Source organism: Typopeltis vanoorti, chromosome 21, assembly GCF_054136105.1.
Source record: "Typopeltis vanoorti isolate ZY-2024b chromosome 21, IOZ_Tvanoo_1.0, whole genome shotgun sequence".
NCBI classification, from domain to species: Eukaryota; Metazoa; Arthropoda; class Arachnida; order Uropygi; family Thelyphonidae; genus Typopeltis; species Typopeltis vanoorti.
In genome coordinates, this window is record NC_143569.1 from 24,676,373 (window position 1) to 24,695,346 (window position 18,974).

The 18,974-nt window shown below is 38.0% G+C and overlaps 1 protein-coding gene across 2 annotated transcripts in view; it reads left to right on the plus strand.

Annotated features, from left to right (window-relative positions):
- Positions 1–18,974, plus strand: part of Gnf1 (germ line transcription factor 1) — a 406,700-nt gene that overhangs the window by 215,964 nt on the left and 171,762 nt on the right. For both annotated transcript variants that reach the window (XM_090411514.1, XM_090411513.1), the window contains one exon: positions 5,219–5,310. In XM_090411514.1, coding sequence (XP_090267640.1) covers positions 5,219–5,310 — 92 coding nt within the window. The remainder of the gene's footprint in view (positions 1–5,218; positions 5,311–18,974) is intronic.

Below are 18,974 nucleotides of genomic sequence, written 5' to 3' on the forward strand. Positions count from 1 at the left end.
CTATTCAATAAGCTACAATTATATGGTGTCAATGGGACATTATATCAAACAATACTTTGTCTTTATTTGAGTTGCAAGTCAACAGTTAGAATTGAAGGAAGTACAGGAAGATGGTTTAATGTTAAATCTGGTGTGAGACAAGAATGTACATTATCCCCTCTGTTATTCATTATCTATATGGATCACATTAGGAAGGAAAGTTGTATTAAACATGATATCAGAATTGGAGATGTTAATGTCAGCTCTTTGCTTTATGCGGATGATGTTATACTTCTAAATAAATCTGCTACAAGTCTGCAAGATTCTCTGACTAAATTGAATAACTGTTGTAATAGATATGGTATGAAGGTCAGCATTAAAAAGACAAAGACAATGAAAATAGATAGAATCGTTGAAAATGTCAACTGTGTTTTGAATGGGGAACCTGTGGAACAAGTAAAACATTTCAGCTACTTAGGCATGATTTTTAGTGAAGATTGTAAATTAAATATGGAAATAGACAACAGAATCAACAAAGCTGGTAGGGTAGGAAGTCAATTGAATAAATTCATATGGAATAAGAGAAATTAGTCAGAACACTAAATTAGCTGTATACAAGACAGTGTTCAAACCAGTTTTAACTTATGGATCTGAGAACTGTGTCAGAAGTAAAACACTTGATCAAAGACTAGAGACCACGGATATGAGAGTCCTGAGAAAGATTAGATGCATGAACAGATGGCATCAATGGCAATATCGTATTAAAAACGAGGATATTAGGAAAGATCTTGACATTGTCAGCATACAGGAATGTGTTAGCAGAGCTAATCTCAGGTGGTATGGTCACTTGAATAGAATGGGCGAAATAAGATTAGCAGAACAGGTGTTCTCTGCCAGGTTGGCCGGAAAATGACCCAGAGGAAAACCAAGATATAGGTGGATTGATACGGTACAAAGTGCCTTAGACAATAGAAATATAAGATCTGATAATGTTGGAGTCTTGACACATAACAGACTGATTTGAGGGAAAATTGTAGATAGGAAGTTTGTAATGATGTAAATTTTTCATGTCGTACTGTGATGTCCTGTACACCCCCTGGAGGGTACATGTCAGAAATTAGACGATGATGATGATGTATTCTCTTTGCTTTTTTGCAAAGTGAAGCCATTTTCTTTATCCACCTGAATTGTCGCTTTATTTTGAAAAGTGAATAAATTGCCTAACCAAGATATCCCTTCACAACGTCATGCTCCCCAATGGCTGTTTATGTTAAGATTTCTTAATATCCTAAACACATCTAGTTCATCTGCCTCTATCCTGGCATTGGTTCTGTCACATCAGTATATCAGGTTATTTATTCTGCTTCTGTCACCTTTCTGCCATCAGCATTCATTAGTTATTCTCTATAACTTTATCATTCTTCCTTTTAGTTTCCCATATAGCAAAAGAACTTGTCGGGATTTCTTTTCACCTGCTCAACTAATTACCTCTCATAATCTGATTTTGCTTTCTTTACCATACTATTCATTCTTCTTGCCTGTGATTTGTTCTATGTATGAATCTCTTGATTATCTTTCTCTTTATATTCTCTCCATTAATATGTGTACGTGCACGCACACCACTTAACTGAAAATACTACATTCGTCAGAGTGGTACCCCAGGTCAAGATTACGTTATCACTCACTGTAGTTTAAGGCATAGCGGCTACCTTCATTATTGACATATGTTCTGATGCTTGCACTAGATCCATCACTCTCATACACTCCCCCCCCCAAGTTCTTCCCTTCACATGCTGTTTTAATTAATTATCTCTTTGTAGCTGTATAAATCCCATTTCCTTCCAATCTTTGTCCCATAGTTGAAGATCCTCATAATAAACATCTTCCTTTGCACATTCTGGCCTCTATCAGCAATTCAATATATATTTTGTTCTATTGATCTCGATCTTACTCCAAATAGCCTGAAATGCACTTCCTCAATTGTGTGTATTCATGTTGAACTTTCATTGTTAGTTGAAGATTTTCTGCTGTTATCAGCTATACCCTCCTTCTCTCTCTCTCTCGCTATCCTCCCTGACAATACAATACATGTTATGTTCTATCCCTTTATCATATTCCATTGACTATGTCTTTCTGATACTAAGAATTTTTGGCCAAGTCAAACTAATGAATGCCAAAAAAACACCTTGTTCTTATTCTGGATGTTTCTGGCATTTAAATACATGCATTACATTATTCCCTTGGATGCCTTACTACTCTTTCATTTTATATTGACCATCGCATTCAGATTAAAAAATTTGATTTTCACTTCCAGCCCACAGAAATTTTCTCAAGACACTTAACTCCTGAAGCTAAAGTCCAATCTATCCATTATATACAAGTCCTTTCATTCATCAAATTCACTTCATTTGTCTATGAACAGCATATCGTTGGGATGAACTATGAGGAGTAAATCAGATGTTGTAACTTTCAAGAAGACTTTACCACGAGTTGCCCCAGTCCTGAAAATACTTCAGGCACAAACTTCATTTGCTTACACTTGGATAAAGGATTAAACCAAATATATAATTGGTAGCATAGCTAAGTGAAAAAAAATTCCATTAACTATCTCTAATCCAGAGAATTTTAATAATAAGGTGTTGACATCTTTTGGCAACTGGTATATGGTGATATGACTTCTGTATTACTTCCACCTTAGTATCATCACCTCTGAGTCTGGCTCTCACTGACAAGACCTCAATAAAGGTCGAAACCGGTCTGGGTAGTGACACTTCCCTTAATGCATAGCATTACACATGTCCGCAAGGAGATGTGCTTTGCATTATGCAGTACTAAGGCAAGTGATCAGAACTTATACCACGACCTCTACCACGAGTTGCCCCAGTCCTGAAAATACTTCAGGTGCAAACTTCATTTGCTTACACTTGGATAAAGGATTAAACCAAATATATAATTGGTATTTGCAATTCATAGCCCATCTTCTCATACCACTGCAAGAAAGTTACATTCTCTTCTCTCTCACTCTTTCTTTTCAGATCTTCTATTAACTTTTTCTTATCTTTTCCCATTCCATGCTTGTTATTCTTCAAATAACATACCTGCCAAAACTATTTCATATTTGCATCATAACAATATCAGCAGTATTTGCTATTTATACACAGATAGCACAATTTCATCGTGCTTGTCTAAAACACCTCTTAGCTTGAAATCACCATGTGCACTCTGTATTATTTTGTAGATTCCATTTCCAAAATGAACTAGTGTTTTTTTTCTTGCTAAATTTTGTTGCACTCCTATTTATATTCTGGATAGCACACTGATCTTCAAAGATTCCAGTTCAATTTTTACTAATCTCCTTGGAAGCCAAACCAGAATCTCTAGAACAAGTAACATTTGCAATGAAACTCCTTTCTGGAGGAAAGTTGGCATAGTGGTTGTCTGCTTAATGTGATACTGCTTATCATGACATCTATATTACTGTGATTTTTCTTTTGGAATGAATTAAAATAGTCTAAGATGTAATGGATAATTGTGTTTACTTGTTAATTATATTTTGTTTATTGAGTAGGAAGTTTCTTAAAAAATAAAGATGGAGGGAGGGAGAGAGAGAGAGATTTTATATTTAAATTTAGCGTGTATTTTCTTTAAAAAGGAAAAGTCTCAAAAGCATTTTTACATATTCTTTATTAGAATACCATCCGTATACTGTATCATTATAATAAGAGCATAAAGCAACATAAAACTGGTCCATGTTGCTTCATGGTTTTCCTTTAACTAGGCTCTCCCTGAGACATACCCTAATTCTTTCATAAAAAAAAAAATAAAGGGTCAAAAAAGAAATCTGAGGAACGAATGATACATTTTCCCATAGGTTATTATATTCGATTAGTGCATTTTCGATTAATGCGCCTGTTTTAAAGAACGCATTAGGCACACTAATCGAGCGATTGCTGTATTTTGAGTAATTTCTCATTTCTTGTGTTTTAAACTTTTAGTTACCTTTAACTGCTGAAGATGTAAGTCAAATGACAGACGAAACTTGTCGGGTTTGTTTATTTTTATTTATCTTAATAAACATGTGGTCACAATACCGGAATCTTTCTTTTGAATAGATAAGTAAGACCTTATCCAATGTCTGTCAATGTCAGCTCACTTAACTGAAGAACATAAATCTTTGACATATTACATTTTTTAGTTGTTGATGAATATATTTGCTCATAATATTTATATGATTTGATGCAGCATCACTAGAAAGATGTATTTTTATTTTCCTAGCAAATTTATCTCCTAACATGGTACAGCATGTATCCAATATGCATGACATAATCAAGTAACTTCCTACAATGAAAGCTTTTCTGATTTTGCAGTGCAAAGTGATATTGAAAATGATGCTTTAAGAGCTAACTCATTTTCATTATTTTCTGAGATTTTAAGTTGTGCTCTTTTCTTTTAAAAAAATCAGTTGATATATTCTGATGTTGTTGTTACTTTGTTTCCAAATGCCCTTTATGTTTTGATAGAACCGTAGCACTATTAAACAAAACCCCTAACAAATAATACATGGTGGACAATCTTTATACATAAATCCCACTATGTAGAATGGATTAAATTTGCATTTCTTTCCTACTGTTAGCGAAGATGTGACATTAACATACCTTTTGAGAAGTGGATACTTCCATGTGTAAATCAATCCTAGGTGGTGTATGCATTATCAGTGAGTAATCTAAGTACCAATGCAAGTACTGCAGTTGAACACTCTGGCAGTGCCAGTAGTAGTTCCACTAATTTCTAGTTAGAAATCTAACTTACACTATTTACTCATATTTGTAATTAAATTTATACCTTCATTGTACTGTAATAACTGATAAGTCATGCTCCTAATGAACTATAAACTGCCCCCACACACAGTTTTGCCAGATAGTATTTTCTCAATTCACTGTAGGTCAATTTCCAGAAATTGCATCTAATTCAAATTATAAATGCCTGCAGGCTCTGGAGAGTCTCTACAAGTTTTAGAGAATGCTGGGGTTCTGCGGAACACAGTTCAAGAAAAACACTGTCTCCACCATTTACAAAATATGCCATCTACCACCCATTAATAGTATTAGGGGGCAGTAATATTAGTATTTGATTTCTTATTTCATATTTATTGCTACCCTCTGTTATCACTTGAGATTCCATTGTTTATACATTTTCATATTTCACACATATATATATGGCACCCAATTTATCTGTATAGGTGATTTTAAGAATGGAATATCACGACGACGTGCTATCATCATGGATGAAGTCGATGGTATGGCAGGAAATGAAGACAGGGGTGGTATTCAGGTATTTTTATTATATAATGTTAAATCTCTATGCACATTTAATTATTTATATATATATATATATATATATATATATATATATATATATGTAGAAAGTATTTTACCTTGGGTATAATAAATGCTAAAGATACCAAGCTATTTTAAATCTGGTTTTACTCCATTTCCCAAGTAAGTCAAGTTTGCGCCTTCAAGTATTTCAAGTCTAGGTCTATCTCTCATCCTGAGATTTTTATTTAATAAGGTTAAAACACCTTATGGTAACTTGTTCTGGTAAAATACTTATAAGCTCTGTATTACTAAAATCTTGGTATTTCTAGCCTGGCTCCCACTGATGAGACCTCAATAAAGGTCGAAACCAGTCTGGGTAGTAGACCCTTGCCTTTAATACATAGCATCATACATCTGCTCCAGGAGATGTGTTTTGCATTAAGGGTAAATTTTAAGAATAGTGATCAGAGCTTATCCACCTTTACCACGAGTTGCCTTGACTTGCACTACGTGTGGGGTCAGCTAGACTTGCAATTCTTGCAGGCGCAAACTTGACTTACTTGGGAAATGGAGTAAAACCAGGTTTAAAATAGCTTGGTATCTTTAACACACACACATATATATATATATATATATATATATATATATATATATATATATTTCTTTACATTAAGTTTTATTCATCTAGGATATATATGCTTGAAAAAGTTCACTTTTCTTTTCTTTTTTTTTTTTTTTCTTTTTTTTTGTACAATAGGAAATTTGCTAATTGGATACATGGAATATGCATATTAGCAAATCAACTGTGATTACAGTTCATTGAAAGCAACTGCACATAATTAGAATATATATAGAGTATATCTTCTTATTGCCCTTCTGGTTTCATATTTTATAATGTGGTATAAAGGTGTTTTTAAATCAAGTGTGAGAGACTGAACACGAAACCTTTCAAATAACTTCAGGTGTCTGTTATCTTCCACTTAAGATATTCATATACATCTGTGCCTGCAGTAGAATTTAAACTTGTAGCTTATTTGTTCAAGAAACATAGTTTGCATTCTGTTATTCTGTTCTTATACTGCTTGTTTCATCAGCTAAGAACAATTAAAACATTTTTTTTTTTAAAAAAAAAAAACAGGTTAGACTGTTATGCCATTAAACTAATGTATTCTCTCATTTTTAGCAGGGGATAGGATGATCAGTAATGCCTTCTTAAAGATTTTGTTGTGTTGAGTTATGATTTTAAATTATTATTATTAACAAACTTCCAAAATTAGGCAGAACAATTCAGAATGATGCAAAAACATGTTACAGATAATAATCAACCTACGTATACTGAAGCCAGAAATATGAAACACAGTTTGTGAGCTTAGATATTTCTACATTTCATTTACTGCATCTGATGTATTATATTAGAAGATACAAAACAAATTTTGCAAAATATTGACTAGCGCAGATGTCAAAGTGGTTAATAACTAATTGCTAATATATATACCATTATGTTTCTACTGTTTGTAGTTTTGCTAGTAGGCTACTGCAGCCTAGTGATATACTGTAGTGTGAATTCATACACATACACACACACTGTCCTAATGTGAATGTATACATACTGCATGAAGCAAATCTATAATTTTACTTTAGTATCCAGTGTCCTAAATCACTTTAGTTTGGAACACTAATGTATTTACAGGAACAATGTTCATAAATAGATGATCTTAAATATAATTTAAAAGAAAGAATATAATATCGCTGTATTCCAAACTATTGCATTTATTGAATTGTGTAACTAATTGGTTACTTTGTCTCCTTATCACATTGTGTTTCTACTTTAGCTGATTTTCATTTGGTGATACAAACTAATCCTCAGCTCACTCATAGTAATAAATGTACATACATTTGATTTGCAGAAATAATAATCTGACATTCCTTCTTTCTCATCTCAAATGGACATCCTGTTTGACCGATTAAAACAGGTTACATGCTGAACTACAAAGCTGGAAATTATAATCAACTTAGGAGAATACTATCTTTGATTCCATGATCAGTTACTGAATGGGAAAAATGTCAGCAACGCATAGGGATCTTTGAAAAAGTGCTTAAATGAAGTGGTATCTGAATACCACCTCATTTATGTGCAGCCTTATTAAGCAAGAGATCCACAAAAAGATGATGTGAAAAGAATATTTGAGAATAAGAGTGAGAGCAGTTATGAAATATATAAAGGTTCAGGCCAGAAAGTAACAAGTATTGTGCAGAAAGCTAAATCGAAGTATAAAAAGAAATTGGCCATGCAAGCTAAAGGCAATCCAAAAGAATTTTATCGTTATGCCACAAGCAAAAAAAGAATGAACATGTGAAAGAATAACCTTATTGAATGCAGATAGTACTCAAGTGTCAGAAGCTTATGAGATTGTTCAGTTAATGAGTGCTCAATTTGCTAAGATATATCAACCAGGTGTATGTAACATGGTGCACAGGTGCTACTGCTACTTTAGATGGAGTTAGAGGTTGATGAAATAAGGTTGAAGAGCTGTTGCATAACCTGGATAAGAATTTGTCTATAGGGATAGATGGAATATCAGTCCATTTGCTAAAGGAATGTTCAGCTTAATTGGCTAGTCTCTTCACTGTATAACTTGAGTCTCAGCTCAGGAATGGAAGGAATGTATGTGAGTTCCATTGCACAAGGGTGGTGCAAAAACTGATGTGTCTAACTGCTGACCCATCAGTATCTCTGGTTTAGTAGTAAAGGTTTTAGAGAAGTTGGTAAGAACTCGCATACAGAAATGGGTAGATAGACAAATGAGCTATACCCTGTAAGGAGCAGAATGGGTTTACTAAATTAAGTCATGTTTTAGCAGTTTGCTTATATTTTATGACAATGTTACAGCCAAGTTGGATAAAGGGAATGGATACTATGATAATGTTGGATTTTTCTAAGGCATTTAATAGGATACCACATGAAAGGCTGTTGCATAAACTGGAGAATATGGGATTGAAATATAAACTCTTGACTTGAATCAGGGGATGATTGACAGACAGATATCAAAAAGTGATGTACAGTGGGTGTGAATCCACCAGATTTAAGATGACCAGTGGTGTACTTCAGGATTCAGTCTTTGGGCCATTATAGTTCAATCTATACATTAATGACATCAGGCAGGATCTAACATCTTTTTCTAAGTAATTTAAGAAAATTAACAACATCAACTAGGATACACATTAAAATAAATTTTAATATACTTCAATATTTCGGCAATGTCACGTTGCCATTTTCAAGAAACTTAAGAACAAGACACGTGCACGCAGGAAGCTATTATTTCTCCTAAAGTCCTGATGGTGCCCCCTAGCGGGCAATGTTGGTATTCTTGGGCAATTGGGCTGAAGGTCTTCTGATGTAGGTTTCCCTAATTTGAGGCAGTCTCATGCAGCCAAATTTGTTGAGGTTTGGATTGTTTCTTAGAGCTAAAGCTGATTCCACGAAAAGCCTTTCATATTTGTATTTACTATGGTGTATTATCGTGGCTTTCTTCCACCGTATTCTATGGCAGGTATCCAGCACATGGTCAGCAAGACCAGAGTGGCTGTATTGGTGAACCCGGATGTAGTCCTTGTGTTCTGAAATTCTGATATTTGCTGTCCTGCCTGTTTGGCTAAAGTAGGACAGCTTACAGCTGCAAGGGACCTGGTATACACCAGGTTGGTCTAGCGGGGAGGAGGTTGGTCTTTAGTAGCACGGATAAGGGATGCCAATTTTTTATATGGTCTGTAACAAGAAGTTAAGTCATGTTTTTTTAGGATTTTTGTAATTTTTTTCGAGGTGTCTCGGATATAGGGTATGGCGATGGATTTAGAGTAATCCTTGTTGTGAGGGGGGTTGTGGTTTACTGGTTTCAATATTTTTTGGGGGGGGAAGCCATTGGCAAAGAAAGTGTTGAGAATGTGGTTTAGTTCTGTGGTTAGGACATTGTCATTTGAACAGATACATTTAGCCCTGTTGTATAGTGTCTTAATGACTCCATATTGTTGCGAGGAGGGGTGGTGGGATTGTTGGTGAATGTATCTGCCTTTATGGGTGGGTTTTCTATAGACTGAGAAAACCAAGGTTCCATCAGGCTGGTGGGTGACTAGTGTGTCTAAGAAAGTAAGGCAGTTGTTTTTTTCCTCTTCCAGGGTGAATTTGATTCTGGGGTGTTGGTAGTTTAAGTGTGTTAGGAAGGAGAGGAGTGCATCGGAGTCATGTGGCCAAATAGCGAACAAAAGACCAACCTCCTGCCCTAGACCTACCTGGTGTATACCAGGTCCCTTGCAGCTGTAAGCTGTCCTACTTTGGCCAAACAGGCAGGACAGCAAATATCAGAATTTCAGAACACAAGGACTACATTCGGTTTCACCAATACAGCCACTCTGGTCTTGCTGATCATGCGCTGGATACCTGCCATAGAATACAGTGGAAGAAAGCCACGATAATACACCATAGCAAATACAAATATGAAAGGCTTTTCGTGGAATCAGCTTCAACCCTAAGAAACAATCCAAACCTCAACAAATTTGGCTGCATGAGACTGCCTCAAATTTAGGAAACCTACATCAGAAGACCTTCAGCCCAATCGCCCAAGAATACCAACATTTCCCCCCAGGGGGGGAGGCAATGTTGGTATTCTTGGGCAATTGGGCTGAAGGTGCCCCCCCTAGGGGGCACCATCAAGACTTTAGGAGAAATAATAGCTTCCTGCTTCTTATTCATTTACTGTTTGTTGTGCCTGCGTGCACGTGCCTTGTTCTTAAGTTTCTTGAAAATGGCAATGTGAAGTTGCCGAAATATTGAAGTATATTAAAATTTATTTTAATGTATATCCTAGTCGACGTTGTTAATTTCCTTAAATTAGTTAGTAAAAAATGCATAACCAATGTCTAAGCCTTCCCACGAGAAAAAGGATCTACCATCCGATGTGCAATTGTTTGCCGATGATGCAAAGATAGGCAAGGCAATCAGGGATTGTACTGCGCACTTACAAAAAGATTTGAAGAGGCTGAAAATTTGGGCAAATGAAAATTGCTGTCAGTTTAATGTTAGTAAGTGTAAAGTTATGCACTTTGGCATGATTAAAATTCCAGCAGCATATTATTTTGCGGGGTTATGCTACAAGAAACTGAGTAGGCTAGGGATCTTGGCGTATTGGTGGATAGGAATTTGAAGTTCAAAGGTCACATAGCAAAAGTTTCAAATACAAGTCAGAGGATACTTGTGATGTTGAAACAAACCTTGACATATAAGGATAAGGATGTTATTTTGCCTCTTTATAAGGCTTTGATAAGATCACACCTGGATTATTGTGCGCAGATTTGGTCTCCCAGGTTCCAAGGGTATAAAGAAGCTGTGGAAAAGTGTAAAGAAGAGTTACAAAGATTATATCCTGATTATGGGATTTAGATTATGAGGACATTGCGAGTATGTGGATTGCAGACTCTGGTTAACAGGAGAAAAAGGGGTGATATGATCTCTGTCCAAAAAGAAACCGAACTTTTGATGGAAAATAAAACGCAGGTCAATGATTATTATTCAAATCATTTATTTCAATCAATATACTCTCCCTCAGCTTCGATACAGCATTTGGCACAGTCAATTAATTCATTAAATGAGTTTTTTATATTGGTTTTTGCGATACTGTTGGGAGTCATGGTTACTGCTGCTTGAACATTTTCAATGGTGTCATATCACTTTCCTTTCATTGGCAAATGAAGTTAGGGGGAAAAGAAAGAAGTTGCAGGGTGCTAAATCAGGTGAATACGGCAAGTGATCCAACACACAAACTTCGTTTTTTGATCAAAAACTGTCACACAATGTTCTAACGATGAGATGGTGCATTATCTTGCAAAAGTGACCGGCTGCCTGCATCAAGATATTCATGCCGTACGTGACGAATTCTCGCTATCAATCACTTCAAAACTTCGAGATAAAACTCACCATTGACCGTTTGGCCAGGCAGAACAAATTATTTGTGGATAATGCCCTTGGAATCGTAGAAACAAATCAGCATCGGCTTTACTTTTGACTTCTCCAAGCGACTTTTTTTCGGATGCCCCTCTTCTGGTGGTCTCCACTCAGCACTCTGGTGCTTTGTTATGGGCTCATACTCAAAACACCATGTTTCGTCACCAGTAACAATCATTTCAAGGAAGTTTGAGTCCTTAAAAGCAGTTTTAATGAGGCCCTTACAGTGTTCAGTTTAATACATTTTTTTTTGGTTGTCTGTCAACTTGTGGGGAACAAATTGCGAATTCAATTTACGAAGGCCCAAACTCTCGGTCAAAATGTTGTACACAGTTGATTTGGGAATCTCCAATTCATCTTCAATCAATCTCACAGACGATTTCGGGTTTTCTTTGATGAAATCATGCACTTTTTGGATGTTAACTTCGCTCAGTCCATTTTTTGGATGGCCCGGCTTTCTGTTGTCCTTAATCGTCTCACGACCACTTTGAAAATCGCTTAAACCACTCGTAAACTTGAGTACGGGATAAGCATTCATCACTGTATGCTTTTTGGTAAAACTTTTACCAAGTTTAACACAAAAGTCAATCACAGCTCTCTGTTTGAAACTAATTTTCTGACCGTTCGTCAAAACACACTGTCACTCTTAGCACTATAACTCAGCTTCTAATGAAACAGATGTCATAAACAGTTGACACAACACTAATGAAGGTTGCCGCTTTCTACAACAAAAAGATATAACAGGTGCTGCCAATAGTTTCTCCTATTTTCGAAAAATTCGGTTTCTTTTTAAACAGAGGGGGTGTATAATCTTTTGAATGGGTGTTATCTACCCTATATATACAAAATGATAAGCCTTTTTATGTCACGTTTTTTGAAACGTTTTGAAACTCAGGAGCTACCCTGAATGTCGAGTGTTCAAAATTTGAGTCATCACAATTCAAGGTGAACCGGCATACCAGTCCGGAATACGGGGGGGATCCGTAGATGCCAGGGGATGGAGGCCCCCTCCTTTTGAAGACTTGACACTCAGGAGCTACCCTGAGTGTTGAGTCATCAGAATTCAAGGAGAACCGGCTAGCCAGTCTGGAACACGGGGGATTGGGTGCCAGCGCTATCCCCCCCCCCCCCAGTAGAATATAATCAGATGAAATTTTGTGTTATATGGAAGTGTGGGGAGAACACAAGGACATCCATGGAAGTTAAATTTATTTACAGTCAAGAAAGGGGTAAGAGCTAGTTTTTTCTCCTGGAGAGCATTGAGTGAGTGGAATAATTTGCCTTTAGGGGTAGTGAATGCATCTAGTGTGAATGAATTTAAGGAAAGGTATGACAGCTGGTTTTGGGTGATTCATACCCTCCCTCAATGAGTCCTTGACTCCATGGAGGTCTCAGATAATAATAATAATTTCATATTTTTTGTTCAGCACCTGCTCATTGGAACAAATTGTTAGTACTTTATGTTTGAGGTTACTGATGACCCCCCTAGTTTTTTTTGTTTGAATGGTGGTATAAATTATGCATGTATTGGTCTGTGGGTGGGTTTACTGTAGACTGTGAATGAAAGGCAGCCTAAGGGAAGACATGTGACAGGTGTGTCAAGAATAGGACGAGAGTTATAATTTTCACTCTCGATGGTAAATTAGATATGTGTGTGTGTTGTTTGTTCAGGTAGCTTAGGAATATATTTAATGTTTTGCAGCTGTGGGACCAGAAGATGAAAATATCATTAACATATCTAAACCAGACTTTGGGATTTAGGCTTGCCATGTAACCTAAGAAAGAGCTGTCATAATCCATGTGAGTTGATCCACAGACCATGCAGCCACTACTGTAAGATAAAAAAATGTGTCTCCATGTTAATTAATCAGCTAGCCTTTCTAAGTTGATGTAGAAACTTCAACTTGATACCTAACTGCATTAAGCTTAAAAGGAAGTTTACTTCAGCCAAAGTGTTCTGTATTTATGCCCGTATGATAAAAGCTATGTTGAAAGAAAAAATCCATGAGGCCTGCAAAAATCTAGCATTACACAAAGTAGTGTTCTATAATTTAAATTAAAGCTATTGAGCTACATAAATCTCAGTATTATGGATATTCTAGAGAGGATCACAGATGACTCTGCAAATATGTGTTATGTAAAAACAAAGAAAAACTAATAGTGAAGTTCCAAAGACTGAAACAGCAAGAAAGCCACTTTATGTTGGAGGTTTAATGGATTTTTTACAACACTCAAAAAGAATTAAAATAGAATTTAATACTTCCTATATTTTGTCCTAGTCACTAGGACATCTATGGGGATTACAAAGACAATTAATGTAACATGCACACAAAAACTTACAATACTAAGCCCAACCACGTGGGTGACAATAAAGTCCTATCTAGGTGGAGCGCCCTCTAAGGGCAGTAGTAGGCGGCCTGGAATGTAAGGTGGGACCTCTGGTGATAACTGTTTCCCAAATCTTCGGAAGCTTAATGCAACCGTATTTGTTAAGATTTGGTTGGTTTCTGAGAGCTGCTGCTGCTATTAAAAAAAGTCTCTCTTTCTTGAATTTGCTGTGGTGGAGCATGGTGGTTTTCTTCCATTGATACTCTGTGGGTGGTGTCCAAAACATGGTCAGCCAAGATTGATTGCCCATAGTTGTGTTTAACAATGTACGACTTGTGTTCCTCCAGGCGGATGGATGCTGATCTGCCTGTCTATCCAAAGTACGCAAGCTTACAGGAACAGGGTACTTTGTAAACTCCAGGCAGAGAGAGAGGAGGGAGCTGATCTTTCGTAGAACGGATAAGGGTAACCAGTTTGCGGTAGGGCTTATATGCTGTGTGTAGGTTATATTTTTTAGTATCTTGGCTATTTTTTCCGAAGTGCCACGGATGTAGGGTATGGTGATGGCATTTTTAAAATCTTGTTGACGAGAGGGACGGGGAATGGGGGAGGAATTGATTATTTTTTTTGATGCTGTGTTCGCTGTAGCCATTGGAGAGGAAAGTTCTGTGTATGTGGTTAAGCTTGGTAGTGAGGGCGGTTCCACTGGAACAAAGATTGTGGGCTCTCTTGGTAAGGGTTTTAATGATGCCATATTGTTGTGAGGGGTGGTGGTGGGAGAGTTTGTGAATGTATCTGCCTGTGTGTGTGGGTTTTCTGTATACAGTGAAGGCAAGTGTATCATTAGGCAGGCGCGTGACTAAGGTGTCTAGGAAGGGTAAACAATTGTTCTTTTCCTTTTCCATAGTAAACTGGATTCTTGGATGTAGGCTATTGAGATGCCCGAGGAAGGAGTCTAACGTGTCTGGGCCATGAGGCCAAATAGAGAACACATCATCTACATATCTTAGCCAGATAGAAGGTTTGAGTGGGGCTGAGTCTATGGCTCGTTTTTCGAAATCTTCCATATAGAAATTGGCAGGGGGGTGAGAGGTGGGGAACCCATGGCGGTTCCCTCTATCTGCTTGTAGATTTTGTTATTCCAAGAGAAATACCCAGAGTTGATGGCGAAGGAAAAGAGATCTAAGATGTCAGAGGGAAAAACGTTTTCTAAGAGAGATAAAGTGTCAGTTAAGGGAATATTGGTAAACAAGGAGGAGATATCAAAGCTTACTAATATGTCTGTATTATTCAAGGTTAAATTTTCTGTGAGGGCTTTAAAGTGGGTCGAGTTTTTTATATAGGAAGCTGAATTTCCGGTGGGGGGGGGGGGGGGGGGGGGGGACAGAGAGTTGGCCAGCTGTTTAGACAGTCTGTAACAAGGTGCATTGGTGGCATCTACTATAGGCCTGAGTGGGGAATTAGGATTGTGGATTTTTGGTAAACCGTATATTCGGGGGGGACGGGAGCGGAAAGGTTTAAGTTTTTTCGTGATGTCAGGGGGCCAGGAGGTTACTTTTTTAAGTAAGATTTTTAATTTCTTAACTTGCGTTTTTGAGGGGTCGTGTTCTAGCGGGATGTAGGTAGCGCGATCGCGGAGGATAATGTTCATTTTACGATTGTATTCGCTGGTATTAAGGACAACTGTGGCATTACCTTTATCCGCTCTGGTGATGACGATACTTTTTTCTTTGCGTAGTTTCTGGAGAGCCATGCGTTGGGAATAAGATAAGTTACTTTTTGGAGGCGAGGAGTGAACGAGGATGTTGGCTACGTCGAGTCTGATGTTGTTGGCTACCTCCGACGGTAAGCGACCGATCCCCCGTTCAACGTTAACCATTACATCGAGCACCAGCACTTCTTTCGGGGCGACGGCAAAATTACGGCCGAGGCAAAAGGTGCTGATGGCATCATCGTTGAGCCTTTTGGACGAGAGGTTTATTACTGTCTGGAGCGGTTGAATTTGTGGTTGTGGTTTGTCTTTAACCAGGTTGTTGTATTTCTTGACGTGTTTGTTTTTTATTTTCTGAAATTCTCTCTGTGCGGAAGTTTCCGAAATGTCAGAGAGAATCGACCAAAGTTCAGGGTTAAGAACGGTGGAGAGCTCCGCATGTAAGGAGCCAATGGCGGCGTTCGTCACTGCGAGGGCGGCACGAGTAGAGGCGATTTGCTCACGTAGTAATGCTAGGCTGGCACGTTTGTATATCCGGAGTGCATTTTTGGAACGGAAATTGAACTTCATTTTAACACATTTCGGTATCACTCTTGTATCCCGACATCTTTTTAAAAAGGCCAGCCTATTTAGTTGTCTAGATAGTCGTAGTTTTGACTTACCATATTGCTTGGATTTGCGTGCTAACTCTTCTCCATGGATGATTAGAATTCTTGTGTAGAGGCTTAAGTGCTGTGAAGACATTATGTTGGAGGTTTAATGGATTTTTTACAACACTCAAAAAGAATTAAAATAGAATTTAATACTTCCTATATTTCGTCCTAGTCACTAGGACATCTAAGGGGATTACAAAGACAATTAATGTAACATGCACACAAAAACTTACAATACTAAGCCCAACCACGCACAGAGAGAATTTCAGAAAATAAAAAACAAACATGTCAAGAAATACAACAACCTGATTAAAGACAAACCACAACCACAAATTCAACCGCTCCAGACAGTAATAAACCTCTCGTCCAAAAGGCTCAACGATGATGCCGTTAGCGCCCTTTGCCTCGGCCATAATTTTGCCGTCGCCCCGAAAGAAGTGCCGCTGCTCAATGTAATGGTTAACGTCGAATGGGGGATCGGTCGCTTACCGTCGGAGGTAGCCAACAACATCAGACTCGACGTAGCCAACATCCTCGTTCACTCCTCGCCTCCAAAAAGTAACTTATCTTATTCCCAACGCATGGCTCTTCAGAAACTACGCAAAGAAAAAAGTATCGTCATCACCAGAGCGGATAAAGGTAATGCCACATTTGTCCTTAATACCAGCGAATACAATCGTAAAATGAACATTATCCTCCGCGATCGCGCTACTTACATTCTGCTAGAACACGACCCCTCAAAAACGCAAGTTAAGAAATTAAAAATCTTACTTATAAAAGTAACCTCCTGGCCCCCTGATGTCACGAAAAAACTTAAACCTTTCCGCTCCCGTCCCCCCCGAATATACGGTTTACCAAAAATCCACAAACCTAATTCCCCACTCAGGCCTATAGTAGATGCCACCAATGCACCTTGTTACAGACTGTCTAAACAGCTGGCCAACTCTCTGTCCCCCCCCCCCCTCACCGGAAATTCAGCTTCCTATATAAAAAACTCGACCCACTTTAAAGCCCTCACAGAAAATTTAACCTTGAATAATACAGACATATTAGTAAGCTTTGATATCTCCTCCTTGTTTACCAATATTCCCTTAACTGACACTTTATCTCTCTTAGAAAACGTTTTTCCCCCTGACATCTTAGATCTCTTTTCCTTCGCCATCAACTTTGGGTATTTCTCTTGGAATAACAAAATCTACAAGCAGATAGAGGGAACCGCCATGGGTTCCCCCCCTCTCACCCCCCATTGCCAATTTCTATATGGAAGATTTCGAAAAACGAGCCATAGACTCAGCCCCACTCAAACCTTCTATCTGGCTAAGATATGTAGATGATGTGTTCTCTATTTGGCCTCATGGCCCAGACACGTTAGACTCCTTCCTCGGTCATCTCAATAGCCTACATCCAAGAATCCAGTTTACTATGGAAAAGGAAAAGAACAATTGTTTACCCTTCCTAGACACCTTAGTCACGTGCCTGCCTAATGATACACTTGCCTTCACTGTATACAGAAAACCCACACACACAGGCAGATACATTCACAAACTCTCCCACCACCACCCCTCACAACAATATGGCATCATTAAAACCCTTACCAAGAGAGCCCACAATCTTTGTTCCAGTGGAACCGTCCTCACTACCGAGCTTAACCACATACACAGAACTTTCCTCTCCAATGGCTGCAGCGAACACAGCATCAAAAAAATAATCAATTCCTCCCCCATTCCCCGTCCCTCTCATCAGCAAGATTTTAAAAATGCCATCACCATACCCTACATCCGTGGCACTTCGGAAAATATAGCCAAGATACTAAAAAAGTATAACCTACACACAGCATATAAGCCCTACCGCAAACTGGCTACCCTTATCCGTTCTACGAAAGATCAGCTCCCTCCTCTCTCTCTGCCTGGAGTTTACAAAGTACCCTGTTCCTGTAAGCTTGCGTACTTTGGACAGACAGGCAGATCAGCATCCATCTGCCTGGAGAAACACAAGTCGTACATTGTTAAACACAACTATGGGTAATCAATCTTGGCTGACCATGTTTTGGACACCACCCACAGAGTATCATGGAAGAAAACCACCATGCTCCACCACAGCAAATTCAAGAAAGAGAGACTTTTCTTAGAAGCAGCAGCAGCTCTCAGAAACCAACCAAATCTTAACAAATACGGTTGCATTAAGCTTCCGAAGATTTGGGAAACAGTCATCACCAGAGGTTCCACCTTACATTCCAGGCTGCCTACTACTGCCCTTAGAGGGCGCTCCACCTAGATAGGACTTTAGTGTCACCCACGTGGTTGGGCTTAGTATTGTAAGTTTTTGTGTGCATGTTACATTAATTGTCTTTGTAATCCCCGTAGATGTTCTAGTGACTAGGACGAAATATAGGAAGTATTAAATTCTATTTTAATTCTTTTAGAGTGTTGTAAAAAATCCATTAAACCTCCAACATAATGTCTTCACAGCACTTAAGCCTCTACACAAGAACAAGAAAGCCACAGACAGTCTGGACACCATGCCCAGAGAAGCAGCCAATCACAAACAAGTGAAGTAAAGAGGAACCAACCAACTACCAACAGACCATGGCCATATTATCAACACATTCCAGCTGCAACCTTAATGATGGAGAACCCTGACTACTGCAAAAAGGCTTGAACTACACTATTGTACTGAGGTCAATAAACTAGACTTCATATATGAAGTCTAAGACCTCTTCCATCCAATGTAGCTGATAAAATATGGATGGAAACATGTGACATACTAAATTTTAATAAACAGTTAAGTTGCATTTTAACCAAAGCAGAAAAATGAGCCCTTAAATCTGTAAGAAATAACCAAGACTTCATTATTATCAAAGGAAATAAAGGCAATGCTATTGTCGTTCTTGATCAGACAGCATACCTTGAAAAAATGAACCAACTGATATCCAGCCACACCAGTTGGTTAACTACAATCCAATAAAACTGCATCAAAACAAAACCAGAATT